At 39.7% G+C, this 22,090-nt stretch overlaps 1 protein-coding gene and 1 long non-coding RNA gene across 4 annotated transcripts in view; one reads left to right on the forward strand and one right to left on the reverse strand.

Moving 5' to 3' along the window:
- Positions 1-42: 42 nt before the first annotated feature.
- LOC310660526 lies at positions 43-4,580 on the forward strand. The gene is made up of 2 exons (XR_014503479.1): positions 43-150; positions 1,924-4,580. It is a non-coding gene; the product is annotated as an uncharacterized lncRNA (long non-coding RNA).
- The window catches only part of FYCO1 (FYVE and coiled-coil domain autophagy adaptor 1), a 69,144-nt gene continuing 49,621 nt past the window's right edge, over positions 2,568-22,090 (reverse strand). For all 3 annotated transcript variants that reach the window (XM_083404645.1, XM_083404644.1, XM_083404646.1), the window contains 5 exons: positions 8,416-8,511; positions 7,488-7,698; positions 6,843-6,952; positions 5,445-6,176; positions 2,568-5,090 (listed from right to left, as the gene is read on the reverse strand). In XM_083404645.1, the coding sequence (XP_083260771.1) occupies positions 6,095-6,176; positions 6,843-6,952; positions 7,488-7,698; positions 8,416-8,511 (499 nt within the window). In that variant the 3' untranslated portion in view covers positions 2,568-5,090; positions 5,445-6,094. The remainder of the gene's footprint in view (positions 5,091-5,444; positions 6,177-6,842; positions 6,953-7,487; positions 7,699-8,415; positions 8,512-22,090) is intronic.

Raw genomic sequence — 22,090 nt, forward strand, 5'->3', positions numbered from 1 at the left:
AGACTGAGCTGCCTTCTTGCTTATTTCTCCCATAGGGCGGGGGAGAAATCCGGGGTTTTAACGTGACTTTTATTTCTGGGCGGTTGTAGCCCCCCCTTTAAAAAAATAAAAACAAGAGGGATGCATGCTCTAATTCAGGTTTTATTTAGTGTAAGCATGTCGTTTATTCTCTCTCTGCGTAAATACTGTTATTTATTAAATTTGTATTATTATTAATTTTTTTAATCTTGTTTTGAAGTTGTATTCATTCAACTTGATTTTATTATTGGTTGTTAGCCGCCCTGAGCCCGGCCTTGGCTGGGGAGGGCGGGGTATAAATAAAATTATTATTAATTATTATTATTATTATTATTATTATTATTATTCGGCCCTTCATCTGGAGGACACTGGAGTAAAATTCAGCTGCCGCTGTATGTATTTGGGAGAGGGGAAAGCTTTTTGCCCCTTGCCTTTAGGTTCCTTAATTGAATTATGTTACAAAACAGGGTTACAAAAACCAAACACTTGGAAAGATAAACATACCCTCACAAATCATACTGCCCTATTTATTATGCCATCACAAGGCGCAAACCAGGGAAAGAGGTGGGCAGCAGATCTGTTCCAGTTTTCAAGGTTGCATAGGTATGTAATGGTATAATATAAGTACAATATGCACACATTATTGCAATACGTGCAGTATGCACACGTTATTGCAGTATGTAAATATTCAATAAATAGGTCATACAGCGAACATTTGAACCATTAAAAAAAAATCACCTTGATAAAATTGTATTTCATTTTTAAACTACAGTCCCGTGAGATAACCAGATTCATTAGCATTGCAAATTTCCCTGTTGGTGATATTGCTAGGACTGCCAGATCTCTGTCCTGAATTTTCAGAATATTGGCCTGTGACGCAGGAGATCCTGCAACCCTACATATAACTGATTACTAATTTTGTAAAATGTCATTCACTTTCAATGACAAGAGATATTTTATTTAGTTCCTGAGCATAAAAGGCATCAAGAAACATTCTAGTACAAAAACCATCTGCATCCATACAAATGTACAGATATAAAATGTACAGACATTGGGGGGGGGGGGGGAGGTTTGGCCTGTGTTAGATCAGTTGAGGTTTGGTGTCATTCCAGTGCACAATATATTTTTGCAGGTACAGTTTTTAAAAAAATTTAAATAAATAAATAAATCCACACTGATTTCAATTACAAAGCAAAATATCCAATTGAATGCTGTCGCTGGTCAATTTTGCTTTCTTTACGGAGCCTCTCTCCCCCCCCCCCCTCTCTTTTTTGTACATAGCAGCTTTCAGGTTAATAAACCAATCTTCATTAATAAGTAGAGAAACACAAATGGCCAAAATTTTTGAAAACCAAACCAAACCCCAGCTAAATTCTGTTTTGTTCTTTGTGCAGGTAAACCTGCCTCTGCAAACCTTGTTAGTATGGTAGATCCTACTATACAAGCAAATACATTACTAAAGAGATACAATATTTGGTTTACAGTCCTCTGCATGTTTACTCAGAAGTTCCATTCTGTTCAGTGTGGCTTACTCCTTGGTAAGTGTGCATAGTATTAAAACTTTATTTCCAGGACCATACCTAAAGAGACTTGTAAATAGCTGAAATGTGGTTTGTTATTAGCGATACTGCAACACAGTAAATGAGCATTGCCACTAATAAATAAAAATGGATTGCTAAGATTTATGATAGACATGCATAAATAACAACCAGTTATTCATCAGCCACAACGTTTGCCCGGGGTGATGAACTGAACTATTGTGTAGCTTCCATTTTCAGCATCTTTACCTTCACAAAGTGATTTATTGGGAATTGTTTGGGCTATGGTTTTGGGGGGATAACCTTTACGTATGATAGTGCAGCTACATAATTTACTTTCTGTTTTATGTATTTTGCCTATGCTCAGCCTAGAGATGGTGAGATGAACTGTAAAGTTCTATTTTGAAAAGTTTAAATAGAACTGTGAACGACTTCATTCCCTTTTGCCAAAACTCTGGAGGCGGCGGCAGCATCTGGATGGGCTTCTCTGCTCATGATCCAAAGGTGATACCGCTGTCAGGGGCCTGGGGACAATTTTAGGCTTCACCTCTAAATGAGGCTTCCAATACTCTGAGCTGAGCTGAGAGTTCTTTCTGACCTTATAGAAGCTTGGACATGACATCATCTCATGTTTGGTTTGTGGTACCACATCAAAGCTCCTATTGGATGCATTCGTGCATGTGTGTAAGTGCAATGTTAAGGCTTGGGGAGACATAATTGAGCTTGCAATGGGTCAGAGAAATGTGTAAAGACTGGTATTGGTATGAGGAACAAACTGAAATGAAATGCAGCAAGTATGTGTTCTCATTTATGCTGATGAGCTTTCAGTGAGCACCACGAAACAAATATTCTTGGGTTTGAATCCAGAGAAGTTTCTTCTGAAGAAGGAATCAAGTTTCTCAGAGGGAGAAAGGTCCTCTGTAGGGTAAAGGTTCTCTGGATTCAACCCTCAGTTGAAAAACATAGTAACTGGAAACCAAAGCTATAAAGTAAATACAAATAACAGATGTCTTGTTCTTCAAACAATTATGTATATTCAAAGTCATAAATCTGAAATATAGCATTTGACAGTATCCCTTTCATATTAATTTAAAATACAAAGAACATTTAAAAAAGCATTCTATCCCCAAACCACAGCAAAATAGAATGGAAAACCAGAGCTAAAATATTAAGTGGATTTCAGTTCAAAATCCATTTTATATTGCACAGTCCATGGCAAACAGCATTTCAACTTTTAACATTAAATTCGCAATGCTTCTCAATTCAAAACAATACACCCCTAGCCCTTAAATAATAACACCATTCAATAATGAAATGGCAAATGCACAATATATACCATATTGCTTCTACTTTTTCATTTCCTTCTACAATTTCATCTCAACCGTGTCAGGCATCGCACAGATCTGTATGAAACTATACCTGCAATATACATAGAAGAGGGGAGTTGTATAATGAACACCACCACTGCTTTTCTGTGGCACTGATATAGCCCACCACCCAAATCTGCACAAGTATTTGCATAATGTTGCCATACAATTTAACTATTTAGCTATTCCTGTATCACACAGCCTTAACTGACAGAACAAGTACTGTACATAAGGGGATAGTAAAGATGTGAAGCAGGAGAATAGCTGGCAATGTGATATAGTAACTTTCATCCCCAGACAATTTAGCTCCTTTCTCCTTTCCCCACCATGAATCATTGAGTTGGATTCAATCTAAATTAGTTGCACATATGTCTAATTGAAAACAGTGTGAAAAGTTAGTAATGACTTAAGTTCCACTGATTTCAGTTGGAAGCAACTGCAACTAACTTAGTCTTAATTCATTCCTTTTTTTTTAAAGGACTAGACAGGATGCCAAAACATTTACAGATGCAAAAACCTTTTTTTTAATTGGTTGTTCTCTTAATTGAAGGAATCTAGAGAGTAAAACAGCTTAAGTCTTTCCTACAGCACATATTGCACACTTTCTTAAAGTTTCAGCATGGGGAAGAGATACTAGGCTTAACAGACGTGTTAGGCAATCTCAAGTAGGGCCCAGTCCTAAATATCCTGGCTGTTGTAACGTAGAAGGTCTTATCTAGATCATACAAATAATTCCTTAATAAGGTACCTCCCTCTACTTAGTTTTTTCACAAATTTCATTACATATCCATAGTTCCCCTATTGTCATAGAAACATTGACCTTGGCACTGCAGTTTAATAGTGTTCAGAAGGAAGTGTCCAAATTTTTCAAAATCTACTGTAGGCAATAATAAATTCATCAATACTGATTATCTATGGCAGGAATGCCTTCATTCCTATGATAATTCTTGCCAGAAAAAGTTTCCAAAAAAGTTACTTTGGGGGGAAATGGGGTGGGGAGTAGCTTGCTTCTTACAAAAATAGAAGGAAAGCATTTTGTGTTTCCCTGAAAATATCTATGAAATAAAGCAATGTTTAAAGTTCTCAAGTTATTCTCACTTATTTTCAGACACAAAATATTTGTAAACTGCAATCCTATGCTCACCTGGGAATAAGCACCATTAAATCAATAGAACTTACTTTTTCAGTAGATTTATCTAGGATTCAAACTCAGGCATTTTTTGTCTTTTGTATCAGCAGTTCCTATTTGAACTGCTCCTGATGCAAGAATAGTTGAAATAATTAACTGGCTGTTATTTCAGTGATTTCCATGTCTGACCAATTTTATATGTAGTGCCATATCTTAAAGCATCCACCCCACACTTCCTTCTACTCTTGCAGTTAGGTGAAATTATTACTATACATCTTGTATCCGTATGGTTCATATTCCTCTGTCTATTGCTGTCATCAGTGTATTTGGCCAGCAGTGGCAAAATAAAACGCTGGTGCAACTTTTGAGTTTGTTGATTTTAAGCATTCATAGTTTTAGAATTAGGCTAAGGTAGTGCTTGTTGTCTCTTGGTAGTATTACACAAAGTTTTGTCAGTATGGGAGGTAGTCATGTTGAGACTTGTTTTTATTCTTCACTTAAAAAATAGAAACTAAAAATTGTGTCAATTTATAAAAACAAGTGCTTTAAGGAAATATTCTGCAGATATGATTCTCATGGCCATATGATGCACTATTACTGGATAGATTTTTACTAAATTATGAAATGGTAAAATGAATTTAGGAAAAGAAACTGCTTGTGAATATGCTGCGGTTTAAAAGTAAGGGTTTCCTTTTACTAATTCCCAAAGCTGGCTTCTGCTACATGCATCAGTGGGAAATAGTTTCTCTCACTGAAATCAATGTAGGTCACTTCCACACGACACATTTAGGCTTCAAGGACCAATGAACTTACAAAATTACCTTTACCACAAAGGACCAAGATCAAGCAGGTGAATTTCCTCATTAAGGCACAGATTAATGTAAGCAGACTTTTATGAAGACTGCAAACAAGTTAACTAGGCACGTCATCTAGAGTCATTTTCCTGCCATGTGTAGTATGTGATCAAACAGCAACAAAATCTGTCTAATCACTTTCTTCCTGCATAGAAAGGTTGACTGGCCTCAACTAGAGCCAGGGCTTTCTCGGTTGCGGCTCCAATCTGGTGGAACGCTCTGTCACCAGAGACTAGGGCCCTGCGGGACCTGACATCTTTCCGCAAGGCCTGCAAGACAGAGCTGTTCCACCAGGCCTTTGGTCAGGGCCCAGCCTGACTCCCTCCTCTGTCAACCTGCACAGAATTTTGCTTAACGGTTGCCATTAATTTGATTTTAATTAATTTTTATAATGAAATGTTTTTAGAATGTTGGATTATTTGATTGTTGGATTATTTGATTGTTGTTAGCCGCCCTGAGCCCGGCTTCGGCTGGGGAGGGCGGGATATAAATAAAATTTATTATTATTATTATTAAATCTGCCCATGTTAAAAGATACTACGATTTTGCAGAATTGAATTTGAATTTCATTCCTTTGCAGCATTTTTTTTTTTAAAAATGAGACGCAGAAGCAGCAACATATAAAAATAGTTATATATATACGCTTCCGGCGTAGGTTTTCTTCTCATTATGAAAATAGCTAGCACATATGTGTGTGTGGAGATTCTTATTGGGACCACAGTGAAAACAAAGGGTTAAACCTTACCCTCCCCCATTCCATGGTCCTGATCTGTCTCCCTTGCTCTCACCACTACCTATTGGTTAAAGTAAAGAAAACGCAATAGGGAACCAAACTATATAAGAAACATCACATCTTGGTTGGCCCTGAATAAATCAAAAGAAGATGTCCTGTTTCTTAGCCCTTTTTACAATGCGTATCCGGATTATGAACAATTTTGCATCAAATGCAGCGTTGCATAGCTTAGGTTGTTTAAATAAACAAAATGGCTTTTGAACAAGCACCTGCAGTCCAGAATCATTATTGAAAGTTACGTTCCTTTATATCTACACTTACATGTGGTTTCAGAATTATTGCATGACTCTTATGGGGGCTCCCAACACATCTTTGATTTTAGTGCTTATGTGTATATAAATAATAGTGTCTCTTAAAAATATAAATTGAAAACATACAGTATATAAATATTACATTCAAGGATCTGGAGAATCACTTCCATCGTAGATCACTGGGCGCTGAACAGATAAGTGGTAAAAGACGTTTTTTGAGATAAACCTGTTGGGAAAAAGCAACAGCCGAAACATTAGCTGAGCCTAAACTGTGTGCATGTGTATGCCAATGAAGAAAACGTATACCTATGAGCATGCTCAAACTTTATGAGGCATCCAGTGAGAGGAAGCAATGAATTTTGGGAGGAGCGGTGGGAGGGAGCAGTAGAAGAATACCAGGTTGCTTTCTATTATCCTCTGTCAACTAATGCAGATGGAACATAGGGTGTGCTTGCAAGGACAGTACATACATGTGCTAGGTGTGGAAAGTCAAGTTTAAATTGGGCTCTATTTGTGAAATAAAGAAGAAGAAGGCAGGCTGCCCAATTTGGCCCCTTTGGCAGTTTTTGGCTGGCCACCCCCACCCCGCAGTCATTCACCTGATGTCATGAGTGCATTCCTGATTGTCCCTTTGCAGTGGGACATGCATTTGGCACTGTTTAAAATCCGGTGCTGAATGCAGGCGCCACTGAGATTGGTTCCACTCAGGAGTGCCATGATCCAATTCCTGCTGAAAGGTGTGGGGATTGCATTTGGCGCTGAATTTGAACCACAAGGCTTCAGAGAGAAAAAGGAGCGTGCCTTTTGCATCCCCTTCAGAAACAGAACACACAAAATGCTACAGGAGACAAACGACTGCTCATTCCACTTCACATACTCCAGCTGCACCTACCTAGAAAAAGTGTTGTCGAATATGAGGATGTAGATACCAGTATTTCTGACTTTCACCTGCCCTCTGATGGTTTCCTTATGGGAGTTGCACCGGATCATGGGAATAAGAACCTGCAAGAGATACACCGGCACAAAATTTGTCTACAGGAACTTTGCCATGGTCAAATGAATGAAGATCTCTTTAAAATGCATGGTTTGTGTCAATTAAATTAATAATTAACAGACTATGTGTATATTTTGCAGCAACTTGATAAAGGAAGTCTAACTCTAGATGGTTTATGAACAAGTTAAAAAGCTTTTTGAAAGTCCATGTACGCTATGCCAGTTGCTTCACCTCTTGTCTGTTAACACTATCAAAGAACTCCTAACAGGTTCATAAGACCTGTCGCATATTCCAGCAAGGCGTGCTTGGTTATTTTGCATTTAACAATACTTCCCACCAGTTTTTTCTGGGACAGAAGTTAAGCTAACCAGCTTGTAACCTCCAGGACTGTCCCCCTCCCCCAGTTCCCATTGTAAAAATTAGTGTTACATTGGCTACGTTTTAGGTATGAAAGCTGATCTGAGGGGCAAGTTACATATTTTTGTTAGACGTTTTGTTAGCAATTTCACATTTGACATCACCCCTATGAAGAAGTTGCCTTACTTTACACTGATCCAGAGGAGCATCTTCTGATTCTTGGTACACCACGCTGAACGATATGCTTTTGGGGTCTGATGAAAATACCCAACTTATTGTAAGGCCACTTTCCTCCACAGTGATGGGAATAATGCTGTAAGTATTTGACTTAATGAACAGTTCTCTGTTAGCTTCTCCAAACTTTAGAATTTCCTCCACGGTTAGAGGCAGCCTTAGCCTGAAGAAAACAAAAGAACACATGACAGAACTGTATCTGATTTGATGACGCACATGACACATGAGTGTACATGACCCTTTTGTACATTCTTTACTGCAGAAACATTTGTGCACTGTGAATCTGAAACTCAAGGCTACTTTTACAATATACAAATCTAAGGGAACCCATTGCGTGTTTCCTTCATGTTTTCTCAGTCCCACATGATGTGAAAGGAAAACATAATTGTTCTTCATGGTCTCTGTGCAGTTACAAATACTGGGTTGCATTCAGCTTACTCAGGGCAGACCCACTGAAATTAATTGATGGGATCTATACCTCCACAGAGCAGCATTCAGAAACTTGCAGAGTCTGTGAGCCCTGCTCCCAAAAAGGGAAACTTTGGGCTTCTGTGTGGTTCAGGTATGAGGCTACGGCTCTTTTTTTAGATTTTTTTTTATTATTAAAACCACCACTTGAGAGACAGCAATTAGGGAACTCTCTTTAGAGTTTCTGATTTTTTCACCTCAATTATTATTTTTTACCTCATATTATATCCAATTCATCTCTCCGTTGGCTTTTTCTTGAAAAAGAGAAAGAAATAGAACGGAAAGAGGGGACTCCATGCAGCCAAAATCTGGGACACAAACTCAGTGTGGCTTACATTTGAGCAGAATGTATAGGACTGCACCGCTGATTAAAATAATAATAATTAAAGACTAAACAATGGATTTTGCTTACATCAGTTCTCCTGACTTCAGCAAGCATATCTCTGCATCCTGGGCCATTTGCAAGTCGTCAGTCTCATCAAAAGTTGAGGAATTATAGGTGCTGTTTCTGAGGCAAAGGGATCAAGGAGATCATTAAACCTTCTTCAAAATAGTACAGAGCAATCTTTAATGTTTATTTAAAATATTTATGCCCAGACTCAAATATGCAGTAGATTACAATAAATATTTTCAAAGCACAAAGCCAAGTTGAATTAAAAATGTATCAAATGACAAACCTAAAAAAAACAAGAAAATGGTATCAACAGCTGAGCCAAGTTGGGCCTCTCTAAGGAGGAAATTCCATAGCTCCAAAATATATCCAGCTTTCACAATTGAATTTTATGACTTTCTTAAACTGACCTAGACCCCATCTGGTAGAAAGGATGGCTAGAACTCTACAGTACAATCCTACTATACATGTCTACTGAAAAGTAGGTCCACTGAATCCAGTGTAGTTTACTCCCACATGTATAGGATTGCACCCATAAAGACAGTGGATCAAACCAAAGTATATTTGTTAGCTAGAGTACAGGGCTGACTAGTTTCTTTGGGGAAATCCTAATGAAAGGAAATAAGCAGTAAAACCTGCCTCCCAAAGAGCAGTTTATTCACCAGTAATCGTTGCAGCCTGGATCAACAGAATACAATAGCGGTCTGAATTTGCAAAAAGGAAGCGTTCAGTTTAAAGGCACAGGAAGGCAGAAACATCTTAATAGGGCTTTTCCACACTGGAAAAACTGGTGCTGCAATCGATCCCCACTCCACCCCTCTCGCACACACACTGTGTGGAAGCACCCTGATAAAAGTTCACTACAGTAATGCAAACTCCTTAATTAACACTGCATAAAACATACTCTCATAGACAAAAAACCATGGAGTCTAGTGCTAAGACTAAATTATTTTTTTGCAACACACAGTTGATCTATATTGGCTATATGACTTGTTAGTTCCAGGAATACTGTATACTTTGCATAGGACAACTTGAGTTTTTCTGATATCCCATAAAAGCTTTTTATCGCAAAGAGGCCACAGGCACTTACAGTGTGGTGGTAATTTGTGTTGGTTCTTGTCCACCAGTGGTCTGCAGTAATCAAACTATTGTGTTTGGTCACTACTATTTTGAATATTCGTAAGAATGTTTGTGAAATAAATCCATTTCTGGGGCGGGGCGAGAACATTGCATGAAACAATCCACTTCAATAGATTTTTACCCATTTGACTTAAAAAGCAGATTAGCTGTAGCATCACTAGATGGCAGTGGATTACTAAGGTGCCTCAGTTTGCACACTGATATTCACACATTTCTTGCTCTTAGGTGGCTAGTTCCTCTGAGGCAGTTTATACAACGTGGAACCAATTCTGGTTCCCAACCACATCTCCCTTGTGTGTTCCTGAATGTTTGGGGATGAATATCTCCCCATCACCATTTGTTTGCTGCGACATATGCCCTCACAAGGCTGCAGAACCCACACAGTCCACCTGTGCACAAAATAATCTTCATTAAAATCTTTGATAAACTAGGCTTTCTGGTTCTAATGAAAAACAATCTGGATTGGGACCCTCACATGGGATAAAGGATTAAAGTTTTCTGCCCTCATGCTTGAACACTGATTTACACCCTTTGGGAAATACTGCTCTATATAATCTCTAGATGTGCAAAGATTCAGTGAGTATTTGATATTGCGCATCAGCATCAAAGTGCAAGTAGATAAATCGGTACCACTCCGGCGGGAAGGTAAACGGCGTTTCCGCACGCTGCTCTGGTTCGCCAGAAGCGGCTTAGTCATGCTGGCCACATGACCCGGAAGCTGTACGCCGGCTCCCTCGGCCAATAAAGCGAGATGAGTGCCGCAACCCCAGAGTCGGCCACGACTGGACCTAATGGTCAGGGGTCCCTTTACCTTTACCATCAGCATTTGCTATCTGTAAAGAATGCAGTAGCAGTCAATGTTTGACAGCTAGTTTGCAGTGCACTCACATTTTTCACATGTAGCTGGCATGTTGGGCTGGGTGTTCATCAGTATGCGGATGATACCCAGCTCTACCTCTCTTTCAAATCAGAACCAGTGAAGGCGGTGACGGTCCTGTGTGAGTGTCTGGAAGCAGTTGGAGGATGGATGGCGGCTAACAGATTGAGATTGAATCCTGACAAGACAGAAGTACTGTTTTTGGGGGACAGGAGGCGGGCAGGTGTGGGGGACTCCCTGGTCCTGAATGGGGTAACTGTGCCCCTGAAGGATCAGGTGTGCAACCTGAGAGTCATTTTGGACTCACAGCTGTCCATGGTGGCGCAGGTCAATTCTGCGTCCAGGGCAGCTGTCTACCAGCTCCATCGGGTATGCAGGCTGAGACCCTATCTGCCTGCAGACTGCCTTGCCAGAGTGGTGCATGCTCTGGTTATCTCCCGCTTAGACTACTGCAATGCGCTCTACGTGGGGCTACCTTTGAAGGTGACTCGGAAACTACAACTAATCCAGAATGCGGCAGCTAGATTGGTGACTGGGAGCGGCCGCCGAGACCATATAACACCGGTCTTGAAAGACCTACATTGGCTCCCAGTACGTTTCCGAGCACAATTCAAAGTGTTGGTGCTGACCTTTAAAGCCCTAAATGGCCTCGGTCCAGTATACCTGAAGGAGCGTCTCCACCCCCATCGTTCTACCCAGACACTGAGGTCCAGCACCGAGGGCCTTCTGGCGGTTCCCTCACTGTGAGAAGCCAAGTTACAGGGAACCAGGCAGAGGACCTTCTCGGTAGTGGCGCCCTCCCTGTGGAACGCCCTCCCACCAGATGTCAAAGAGAACAACAACTTCCAGACTTTTAGGAAACCTCTGAAGGCAGCCCTTTTTAGGGAAGCTTTTAATGTTTGATGTATCACAGTATTTTAATATTCTTTTGGAAGCCGCCCAGAGTGGCTGGGGAAACCCAGCCAGATGGGCGGGGTATAAATAATAAATTATTATTATTTTATTATTATTATTATGACAGCTGACATGAGTCAATTTTTGGCAATATTTCCCTCTGTCTGCCTTAATCAGATAATCTGCATGATGTACTCATGCTGTGCTTGATACTGACAGATCTTTGGGGAATGAGTAAGGCAGGGATGCGGGTGGTGCTGTGGTCTAAACCACTGAGCCTCTTGGGCTTGCTAATCAGAAGGTTGGCGGTTCGAATCCCCATGTCGGGATGAGCTCCCATTGCTCTGTCACAGCTCCTGCCAACCTAGCAATTTGAAAGCATGCCAGTGCAAGTAGATAAATAGGTACGGCTGAGACGGGAAGGTAAACAACGTTTCCGTGCACTCTGGTTTCTGTCACAGTGTTCCATTGTGCCAGAGGCATTTTAGTTCATATGACCTGGAAAACTGTCTGTGGACAAACGCTGGCTCCCTTGGCCTGAAAGCGAGATGAGTGCCGCAACCCCATAGTTGCCTTTGACTGGGCTTAACTGTTCGGGGGCCCTTTACCCCCCCCTTTTTTTACTAGTAAGGCCTTCAAGGTATCTGAACACTTTTTAGTCATTTTGCACACCTTAGCTAAAAAAAGCAAGTTTCAAATGTCAATTTAGAAGAATAGATAACAATCATCTTAGTCTGTGGGTTTTTTGTGGCTTTTACATTTAAAAAACCAGCCATGTCAAAGGAAACAGATCAAATGTGATATGTTTCACTGAAGAAAAGTAGGTCAGCACTGTGGTTTATCTTAGGCCTAATCCTGCTTGAGGTAGCAAACCTTTGTCTGGGCTGTATAACTTTAGAGTTCAAATAGCTTGGAATAACTGAATGCTGCTCCATACAAAAATAGGTTTTATGCATTTCTTCATCATGTCTTTAATACACAGGCAACTCCCAATTTATGTGGGGGTTATGTTCCGAGGTACTGCATGTGTGAGGGAAATCACATATATTTGAAAAACCATTGGAAAAGCCTGCAAACACCCTATAAATATCTGGAAACCCCTGAAAACCCCTTAAAAAAAACAGCAGCAGTTACCAGATGCCAAACTCCACATACCCTCCCACATTTCTCCGATAAATAGGGAAGTCCTATTACATAATAATCATCATAATAATTCTATTATTAATATCCTGCCCATCTGACTGGGTTGCCCCAGTCACTCTGGGTGGCTTCCAACATATATAAAAACATTTAAAAACATTGCAAAAAACTTTCCCTATACAGGGCTGCTTTCAGATGCCTTCTAAAGGTGCCTTCTAAAGGTTGTATAGTTACTTATCTCCTTGGCTCAGGAGTCGCATAACTCCACACCCTCCAACATGAAAATAGGGACCCCCTAAGTAAAAGTGGGGCATTCCGGAATCAAGTAAGAAACCAGGACAGCTTCTGTAAATCCAGGACCGTCCCTGGAAAATAGGGGCACTTGGGGGGGGGGTCTGCTCCACCCTCTAAACCTCCTTGCTCAAACGTCAACTCTCCATAGGCCTCAATGGTCAGTGCAAGGGCTGGGATTGCACTTGCAAAGGTTCATGCGATTGTTAGCCGTTGTTTTCCCACATTTTTTTGCCCTTTCTGGGCTCTACTAGGGCCATTTTTGCAATTTTAAAATTCACTCCCAGGTTCGGCACAATCAGGCATCAATTTGACGTGCGTAAATGGGGAGTTGTGGGACGCGGGTGGCACTGTGGGTTAAACCACAGAGCCTAGGACTTGCTGATCAGAAGGTCGGCGGTTCGAATCCCCGTGACGGGGTGAGCTCCCGTTGCTTGGTCCCTGCTCCTGCCCACCTAGCAGTTCGAAAGCACGTCAAAGTGCAAGTAGATAAATAGGTCCCACTCCGGCGGGAAGGTAAACAGCGTTTCCGTGCATTGCTCTGGTTTGCCAGAAGCAGCTTAGTCATGCTGGCCACATGACCCAGAAGCTGTACGCTGGCTCCCTCAGCCGATAAAGCGAGATGAGCGCTGCAAGCCCGGAGTTGGTCACGACTGGACCTAACAGTCAGGGGTCCTTTACCTTTACCTTTGGGGAGTTGCCTCTACCGCTTTTTCCATCAGAAAGAATCAAAGAAAGCGTGTATAAGACTGCACTGCTAGCCATTACACTACAACAGCTCTCGTACTGCATGGACAAAGACGACTGGGTAGTGTAAGCATGCAGCCTTGCCCCTAAAATAAGGAGAAGACAAAATCAACAGGGACAAAAGTGATTTTAACAACTTGCGCCAGGCTGATCTCAGTGCCTTTTGAGCAGAAAGATGGCTCATCAGGAGCAAACACCTCAACGAATGCTTCAAGAGGTAGCTGAAAGTCCTTTAAAGCCTGATCCAGTAGAATCGCGTAGTCTTTGCTCACGGACAGATGCGTCTCTCCCACTTTGCCAAGGTCGGGAGGTACGCGTTCATTAGCGGAGCTAGAAGGGGGAGCTAAGGCTAAGCTGACCCCCGAAGCCTTGGGAGGAGATTCCAGGCGATATGGAGTTGCTGCAGCACGAAGAAGAGGACCCCCAGACCATTTTCAAGCTCTTAAAAGCAGAGCGAGAAGGGGGAGAAGGGGGAGAACTTCTTCAGTGCTAGTTCCTGCAACCCTCCGCTGATGAGAAGCTCGAGTCCGTGGGTATGTCTGTGGCTACACTTCTAACAAACTGAAGCAAACCTAAACGATTAGCCTATTTTGCTTACTGAACTTGCTAATTTACGATTAAAACAAAGCGTTTGAACTTAAAACAAAGTGTTTGAACCTAAATGGCTTTTCGCAACTGACTAAGATTTACTTACAAGCTATATCAGACTGTTTTTTTTTAAAGACGTCTATTCCATTAATACCAAGGACGTTTTTAGCCATTTTTTTCTGCTGGAGTTATGAACAAAAAGAATACCAATGGCTTTATTAATGTTGAGACAGAAATAAACCAAGAAGTCATGAAGAAGAAATAATAATAATAAAAGACCTTTCCCAAGTGGTGAAATTATAAAGAGGTCTCCAAACTCTTCACTACAAAATTAACTGTTGTTCAAAAGCCAGTTCTCAACTGTCTGTTTCTGCTGGCAAAAGGAACATAAAAACCGGGACTCCCACCCAGAGAACGGCGGTGAAGGAGAGGGTGATTGATTACAAAGTTATAAAACTGTCACAAGACTGATAAGCATCACCTCTCTGCTCCCACAAAGTGTTACTATCTTTCCTTTCCGGGGATTTCTGTTTTTGGCTGCAGACTGCTACGGACACTCAACGGAGTATAAATCAATTTAACAACGGCTAAGGGTACTTCTGCTGACTCATGCACTCCGACATTTTCTTAGTCCGGCATTTTCCTGGCTGAGGAACGGAAGTGAATTGCATAAGTCTGCCATAGACTCACACAGATTGAGAAGGGGGTTGAAAGTCGCAAAGAGGGAGCAACTCAAACAGCGACATCAGCTGGGGGGAAAAAAAACACCTTTGCACTCTTTTGAAAAAGACATTCCTCCAATAAGACTTCTAAGAACAATTATAGGGATTTTTACAAGATCTGCAACTAATGAAGATCTCAAAGCGCTGCATCATAATCTGCTGAAAGAGACAAGGTTTCATAAATTTTTATAGACCCTATACCTCATTACTGGAATAGCATTTCCGTTGCCTCTGAAAGAGTAACATCTAGAGAGAACTTAATAGCACGTAATACTATTGCATTGTACATTGTTAATTGAAAATACTCCCCAGCTCTTTTCTAATTATTAACATATACTTTTATATATACTTTTCATATTTTCTTTCCCCTCTTTATTTTCCTCCAAATTATAAATTGCACTATTATTATTACTTTTTCTTGATTTATTTTTTTTTCTTACCCTCCCATCTTTTCCTTGTTTTCTTTACCTTGCTTCTTTCTTTTGTAATTTTCTCTTTGGGTTTTTTCTTCTTTTTCTTTTTCTTTTTGTTTGTTTTGTCTCTCTGTTTCAATTCTGTTGTTTTTCTGGTTGTGTTTTTTGTGTGGTTTTCGACTTGTGCAGTTTTGTTTTGTGTTTTTTTGTTTCTGGTTTTTTTTGTTTGTTTGTTTGCTTTGCCTTTTGCTATCTATTGGTAGCTAATGCAGCTGATATTTGCATCAGATGTCATTAGCTTTGTTGCAAGGTGCTGATTAACTGAACCGCTAACCTGCTTAAAGATCTATATATTTGATCTATCACTCTGAATGAGTAAGTGAAGCAAGGATTGCAATCATTTATCTTATTTATTTGATCTGATGAATTTGTGATATTGCTGTATTGATGCCTGACTGTAACTAATTAATTGTTCAAAATCAATTTAAAATTTATTTAGTGAAATTGGTGAATATAAAGAATTAGTGGATACATAGGCCGGAGATTATCATCAGACTGGTAAAATTGTCGTGAATGTATTAAGAAAGACTGAATTTAATTAATATACATTAACTATCACATTGAAAATATTGTCACGATTGTATCAAGAAAGATTGAATTTAATTGATATCCAAGCTGTAAGACAGAAAGAGAACAAACTACCTAGTGAGCTAATTGAACTTCTTAGTGATGTATGGTAAAAAATCAACTGTGTCAGGTTCTGCGGCAGTTTCAGCTTCACAAACCAGAAGAACTTCTGTAAGTGACATGGATCAACAACTAGATATGAGAGAATTAATTTTAAGTTTGAAGAAAGATATCCAAGATTTAAAAAATAATGTAAATGAAAAGGCAAAAGCAACAGAGGAAAAACTTATCTCAATGGGAGTTAAAATAGATGAAAATGTGAAAATAGCAGCTGAGTTATCAACTCAGGTCAACAATTTAGTACAAAAAAATTCAGAACTGACGAAAATAGTGCTAGACCTTAAAAGTAAAACACAGAACCTAGAGGAAGCTCAGAAAAAACTACAAAATGAAAATAGAGAGTTGAAAAGGGAATGCGATAAGATAAGGAAAGAAACAGCAGATCTGATAGCGCAGCAGGATTCAACTTTGGACTCTATTGCGATGTTGCAAATGCAGAGAAGGGAGAATACCCTAAGATTCAGAGGACTAACAGAGAACGCAGAGGAAATAATTGAGAAAAAAATCTCAAAAGAGCTAGCAGCTTGGTTAGACCTAGAAGAAGCAGAAGTAGCACAAAAAATAGAAAAAGCATTCAGAGTCAAATCTCATGTAGCAAAAGCAAATAACTGGCCGGCGGACTGTTTAGTCTCTTTTAATTCTTTGGATTTCAGAAATAGAATTTTACAAGCTAGTAGCAAGAAGAAATTCCAATCGGAAGGAAATGATATTATTGTCCACAAGATTATCCCAAATCGGTTGATAAAGAAGAGAGAAGCTTACAGACCGTTGGCCGAAGCACTAAAGGCAAAGGCAGTGGAATATAGGTGGGAGTACCCTGAAGGTATCTCCTTTTTCTTTAAAGGGAAACGTAGAAAGTGCTTGTTGGCACTAGACGCAGACAAATTCTGGAGAAAGTATCGGAAAGAGCTCGGAGGGAAAAGGCAACTGTTGGGAGATTCAGAGGAAATTGATCAAACAGTTGAGAGCTAGGAGACAGATCTAAGAAAGGAATTTACTAAAAGTAGACTGAGACCTTGAATGTGTAATTTCTAAATTTTTATTTCATTAAACCCGTTGACGTATCATAAGAAATAAAGTATGGATTATAAATTTATTACTTGGAACGTAAATGGTCTAAATGAAAAATCAAAAAGGAACAAGGTGGAACATATTCTGGTTAAGCAAAAATATGATTTAATCTGTCTGCAAGAAACCCATGTAGCGGAAAAACATAAAAGAGTATTAATAAATAAAAGATTGGGGCTTGAGTTTATTACATCAAGTAAAGAAAAAAAGAGAGGGGTGGTAATCTATGTAAAACCTCAGCTGGAGCCAAAACTGCTTTACAATGATGAAAAAGGTCGAACGGTGATTATAGAGGTTAAGATCAATAATGAAAAAGTGATAGTTATTGGAATTTATGCACCAAATGAAAGAAAATCTGAATTCTATCAATTCCTGGAAGAAAAAGTCATAGAATATTTAGGGGAAAAAATTGTATTATTAGGAGATTTTAATGGAGTAGTCAATCCAAGCATGGACAGAACAATAAAGAAGAAAGAAAAGAGGCAGATTAAACTCCCAACTACATTTTTCCAATTAATAGAACTCCTGAATTTGTTTGACGCTTGGAGGTTTAAAAATCCATCAGAGAAACAATTTACACATTACTCAGAGCCACATAAATCGGCGGGACGAATCGATGCGATCTGGACAACAAAGGATCTATTAAATAATATTACAAAAGCAGAAATTCATCCAAGGACAATTTCAGATCACAGCGCGGTCTGGGTTAACTTTAAAGGAAAAGAAGAAAAGGTTAAGAGGTGGCAACTTAATGAGAGTATGCTAAACGATGAAAAAACTGTGCAAAAGGCCAAGCAAATCTTAGAAGAATATTTTAAGTTCAACTTAAATCAAGGAGTAGATCTAGAGACGGTTTGGGATGCGGGTAAAGCCGTCATAAGAGGCTTCTTTATCCAACAAAACGCATTCCAAAGGAAAATAAAGGAGAAGAAGAAAATGGAGATATGGGAGGAAATTAGAAAAAAGGAAAGGATCCTTTTCCAAAAACCAGATGATGAACTAATTAAGCAAAGTATAAAAATCTTACAGACGCAATTCTCCATGATAATAAATGAAGAGATAGAATGGAAGATAAAATGGTTGAGACATAGAAACTTTGAGTTTGCAAATAAACCTGGCAAACTTTTGGCCTGGCAATTAAAGAAGAAAAAGGAAGATAGAATTATCAATAAAATTAAAATTGAAGATAAATGGATTCAAGAACCGAAGGAAATTAGTAAAAACTTTGCTAGCTTTTTCGGAAAACTATATAAAGAAGGTCCAGAGACTCTAGAAAAAATAATTGATTATCTGGGCAAAAATAAACTACCAATAATACCTAAGGAAAAAACTGAAATCTTGAACTCACCAATAACAGCTATGGAGGTGCAACAAGCTATACAGAGATCAAAATTAGGAAAGACACCGGGCCCAGATGGTCTCCCAGCTAATTACTATAAAAAGTTAGAACAAGTATTATTTCTTCCCATGAAAGACCTAATGAATAATATTCTGGTAAATGGAAAGCTACCGAAAACCTGGAAGGATAGCTTTATTACGCTTATCCACAAACAGGGAACAGATGCCTCAAATATGGCCAATTACAGACCCATCGCACTGTTAAATAACGATTACAAGATATTCGCAGACATTCTTGCAAATAGATTAAAAATGGTGCTGAAAGAGATAATCCATAAAGATCAAACTGGATTTCTTCCCGGACGATTTATGCAATCCAACATTAGATGTGTGATTAATGTATTAGAATATTTGGATATTAAAATTGACAAATCGGCAGCTATTATGTTGGTGGACGCTGAAAAAGCTTTTGATAATGTGTCCTGGAAGTTTATGAAAAAATTAATGGAAGAAATCGGACTGGGAGAAAATATTTGTAAAGGAATAAATGCCATATATACAGAACAATATGCAAAACTGATCATCAACGGAAGAATTACTGAGGAGTGCAAAATAAACAAGGGAACTAGACAGGGCTGCCCACTGTCACCACTGATATTTATCTTGGTGATGGAAGTCTTGAACAACCAGATAAGAAAGGATCAGCTTGTGAAAGGCATCACTCTGGGAAACAAAACATATAAAATTAAAGCTTTTGCGGACGATTTACTCGTTATGACTGAAAACCCTAAAGAAAGTCTGAAAAGAGTGCTGGAATTGATTAAAGAATTCGGAGAAGTGGCAGGCTTTAAGCTGAATATAACAAAAACAAAAATGCTTGTTAAAAATGTAACCAAAGAAGAAAAGGACGATTTAGAAAAAACATTGGGCCTGAAAATCTCCTCAAAAGCGAAATACCTGGGTATTTGGATCACCCCCAAGAACATAAATTTATTCCAGGATAATTACATCAAAACTTGGTTAGAGATTAGAAAAAACTTTGTAACCTGGAGTAAACTAAAATTAACATTTCTGGGTAGGATTTCCATTATAAAGATGAATGTGCTTCCAAAATTAATCTTTTTATTTCAAATGATTCCAATACTGGGTGAAGCAGGTTGTCTCAAGATATGGCAAAGAGAAATTTCCAAATTCCTGTGGGAAGGGAAGAAACCTAGGATTAAACACCTGATCTTAATAGACATAAAAGAGAGAGGAGGCTTTTCCCTACCCGACCTAAAACTTTATTACGAGGCAGCCTGTTTCACCTGGATAAAAGATTGGTGCACGTTGCAGGATTCGGACCTCTTGGACCTGGAAGGTTTTGACAACCGTTGGGGATGGCACGCCTACCTAATATATGGAAAAGCGAAAATTCATAAAAACTTTACCAACCATATAATAAGAAAATCACTCTTTGCTGTATGGGAAAAATATAAAGACCTGATGGAGCCTAAAATCCCGTGGTGGACTTCTCCAGTAGAAGCCATAGCAGTAAAACGGAAAAATACTCAGGAAAGCTGGCCAACATATAAAATACTTCTAAAAAATGAAGATAACCAAATAAAATTAAAAAACTTTGAGGAAATAAGAGACCACATTTCAGACTGGTTCCAATACCATCAGTTATTTGAAAAATTTAAATCTGACAAACAAAAGGGGTTCTCAACAGAAATTTCCCGATTTGAATCTGATCTTGTAAATTCTAAAAGAAAAACCCTTTCCAAAACTTACCGACTCCTCCTTGACTGGACGGTCAAGGAGGAGGAGGAAACAGTGGCAATGGTGAGGTGGTCCCAGGATTTTGGCCACTCAATAACCATGGCCCAATGGGAAAATTTATGGAAGATCAATTGGAAATTCACAAATTGTTACACGATTAGAGAGAACTTTCAAAAAATGCAACATCGATGGTATCTAACACCATGGAAGCTTTCAAAAATGTATAAGAATGTATCAAGTAATTGTTGGAGATGTGGAGACTCAGGAACATTCTTCCATATGTGGTGGATATGTAGGAAAATACAGGCATTCTGGGAGAGTATACATGCAGAGCTGCAAAAAATGCTAAAGATCTCTTTCAATAAAAAACCAGAGGCCTACCTCCTGGGAATAACAGATTTGGATATTCCACAAAAGAGGAAGGGTATCTTTTTATATGCCACGGCGGCAGCAAGAGTTTTGATCGCAGCAAAATGGAAGAGTAATGAAATCCCCTCTATTCAAGATTGGATCCAAAAGCTGACAGAATATGCTGAATTAGATGGTTTATCAGAAAAAATAAAGAATAAATCAAAACAGGAATTTGTTTCTAAATGGGAGGTTTTCAAAGAATATTTGAAAAATAAATATAGTAGTTTAAATTCTGTTGCAGCATTCGAGGAACTTCAGTAAGAGTAGTAAGGTAGATATAAGAAATTAGATTTAATGAGAATAAGTTTAATTATAAGAAAAAATGTGTATGGGCAATAAGTAATATGAATTTGAAGTATGGAATGGACGGGAGGTCGGGTCTTTAGTGTTAAGACCAATAGATGTTTTATTGTCTGCTAGGAGTATTGTGTGTCTATGGTTGTTTTTGTGATTAGTGTATGGTTTGGTATTCGTGTTCGGTGTTTGTTTGTTTGTCTTTTTTGTTGTATAAATAAAAAACATTAAAAAAAAAATAAAAATAAAGCCTGATCCAGTCATTTTGAGGAGCAGGACACACTAGAATCCTTTTCAAAAGACCAATGAAAACATAACCAGCAATACATTAACTTGTGCCAAAACAAATCCCTAAAACACGCCACCATTTTGAAAGCAAGCTACATGCAGTTATATTTTTGTGGTGTCTGGAGAGTCATAAACAGATCGTAGATTATTATTATTTAGATCAAAGCAGGGTGGAGGATCCCTAAAGGACCAGGGAACGAATGGTAAGTGGTGTGGGACAGGGTGTTTAACCAATGTTATTTTCCCAATCTTATCCCCACCCATCTCAAAACCCCCCCCCCCCTGCTATTTGCTCTGCTGAGAAAAACCTGTGGGACAAATACCGTATTTTTCGCCCTATAGGACGCACTTTTCCCCCTCCAAAAATGAAGGGGAAATGTGGGTGCGTCCTATGGGGCGAATACAGGCTTTTGCTGAAGCCCGGAGAGCGAGAGGCTCTCGCTCTCCAGGCTTCAGGAAGTTCTGCACAACCCTCCGGAGGCCGGCGCCAAGCCGCGCCGGCCTCCGGAAGGTCGCGCAGAGCTGCCTGCATTTTGAAGCCTCTTCAGCGCGCCCGGGCTTCGCACAGCTGTCCGCAAGCCTGGGGAGACCGGCGCGGCTTCAGGAAGCTCTGCACAGCCAAGCCGCGCCGGCCTCCGGAAGGTCGCACAGAGCTGCCTGCCCTCCCGGGCTCCACTAAGCTCTGTGCGACCCTCCGGAGCCTGGTGCCGGTGCGGCTCCCTAGGCTTGCGGATAGCAGGCTGTTCTGGGGGCTGGGGTCGGGGGAAGCTCGGGCTTCCCCCGCGCCAGCCCCGTGCCTGGGGGGGGGGGAGAATAAATATTTTTTTTTCTTTATTCCCCCCCCCCCAAAAAAAAAACTAGGTGCGTTCTATGGGACGAAAAATACGGTAGTAACCCTGCCAGGTGGAGATTTAAACAGGAAAACCTGCCTGGGAATAAAGCGTTAAAAATTTCAATTTTCCTGTGGTGCTTTCCCA

Source organism: Podarcis tiliguerta (assembly GCF_965153285.1).
Source record: "Podarcis tiliguerta genome assembly, chromosome: 12".
NCBI classification, from domain to species: domain Eukaryota; kingdom Metazoa; phylum Chordata; class Lepidosauria; order Squamata; family Lacertidae; genus Podarcis; species Podarcis tiliguerta.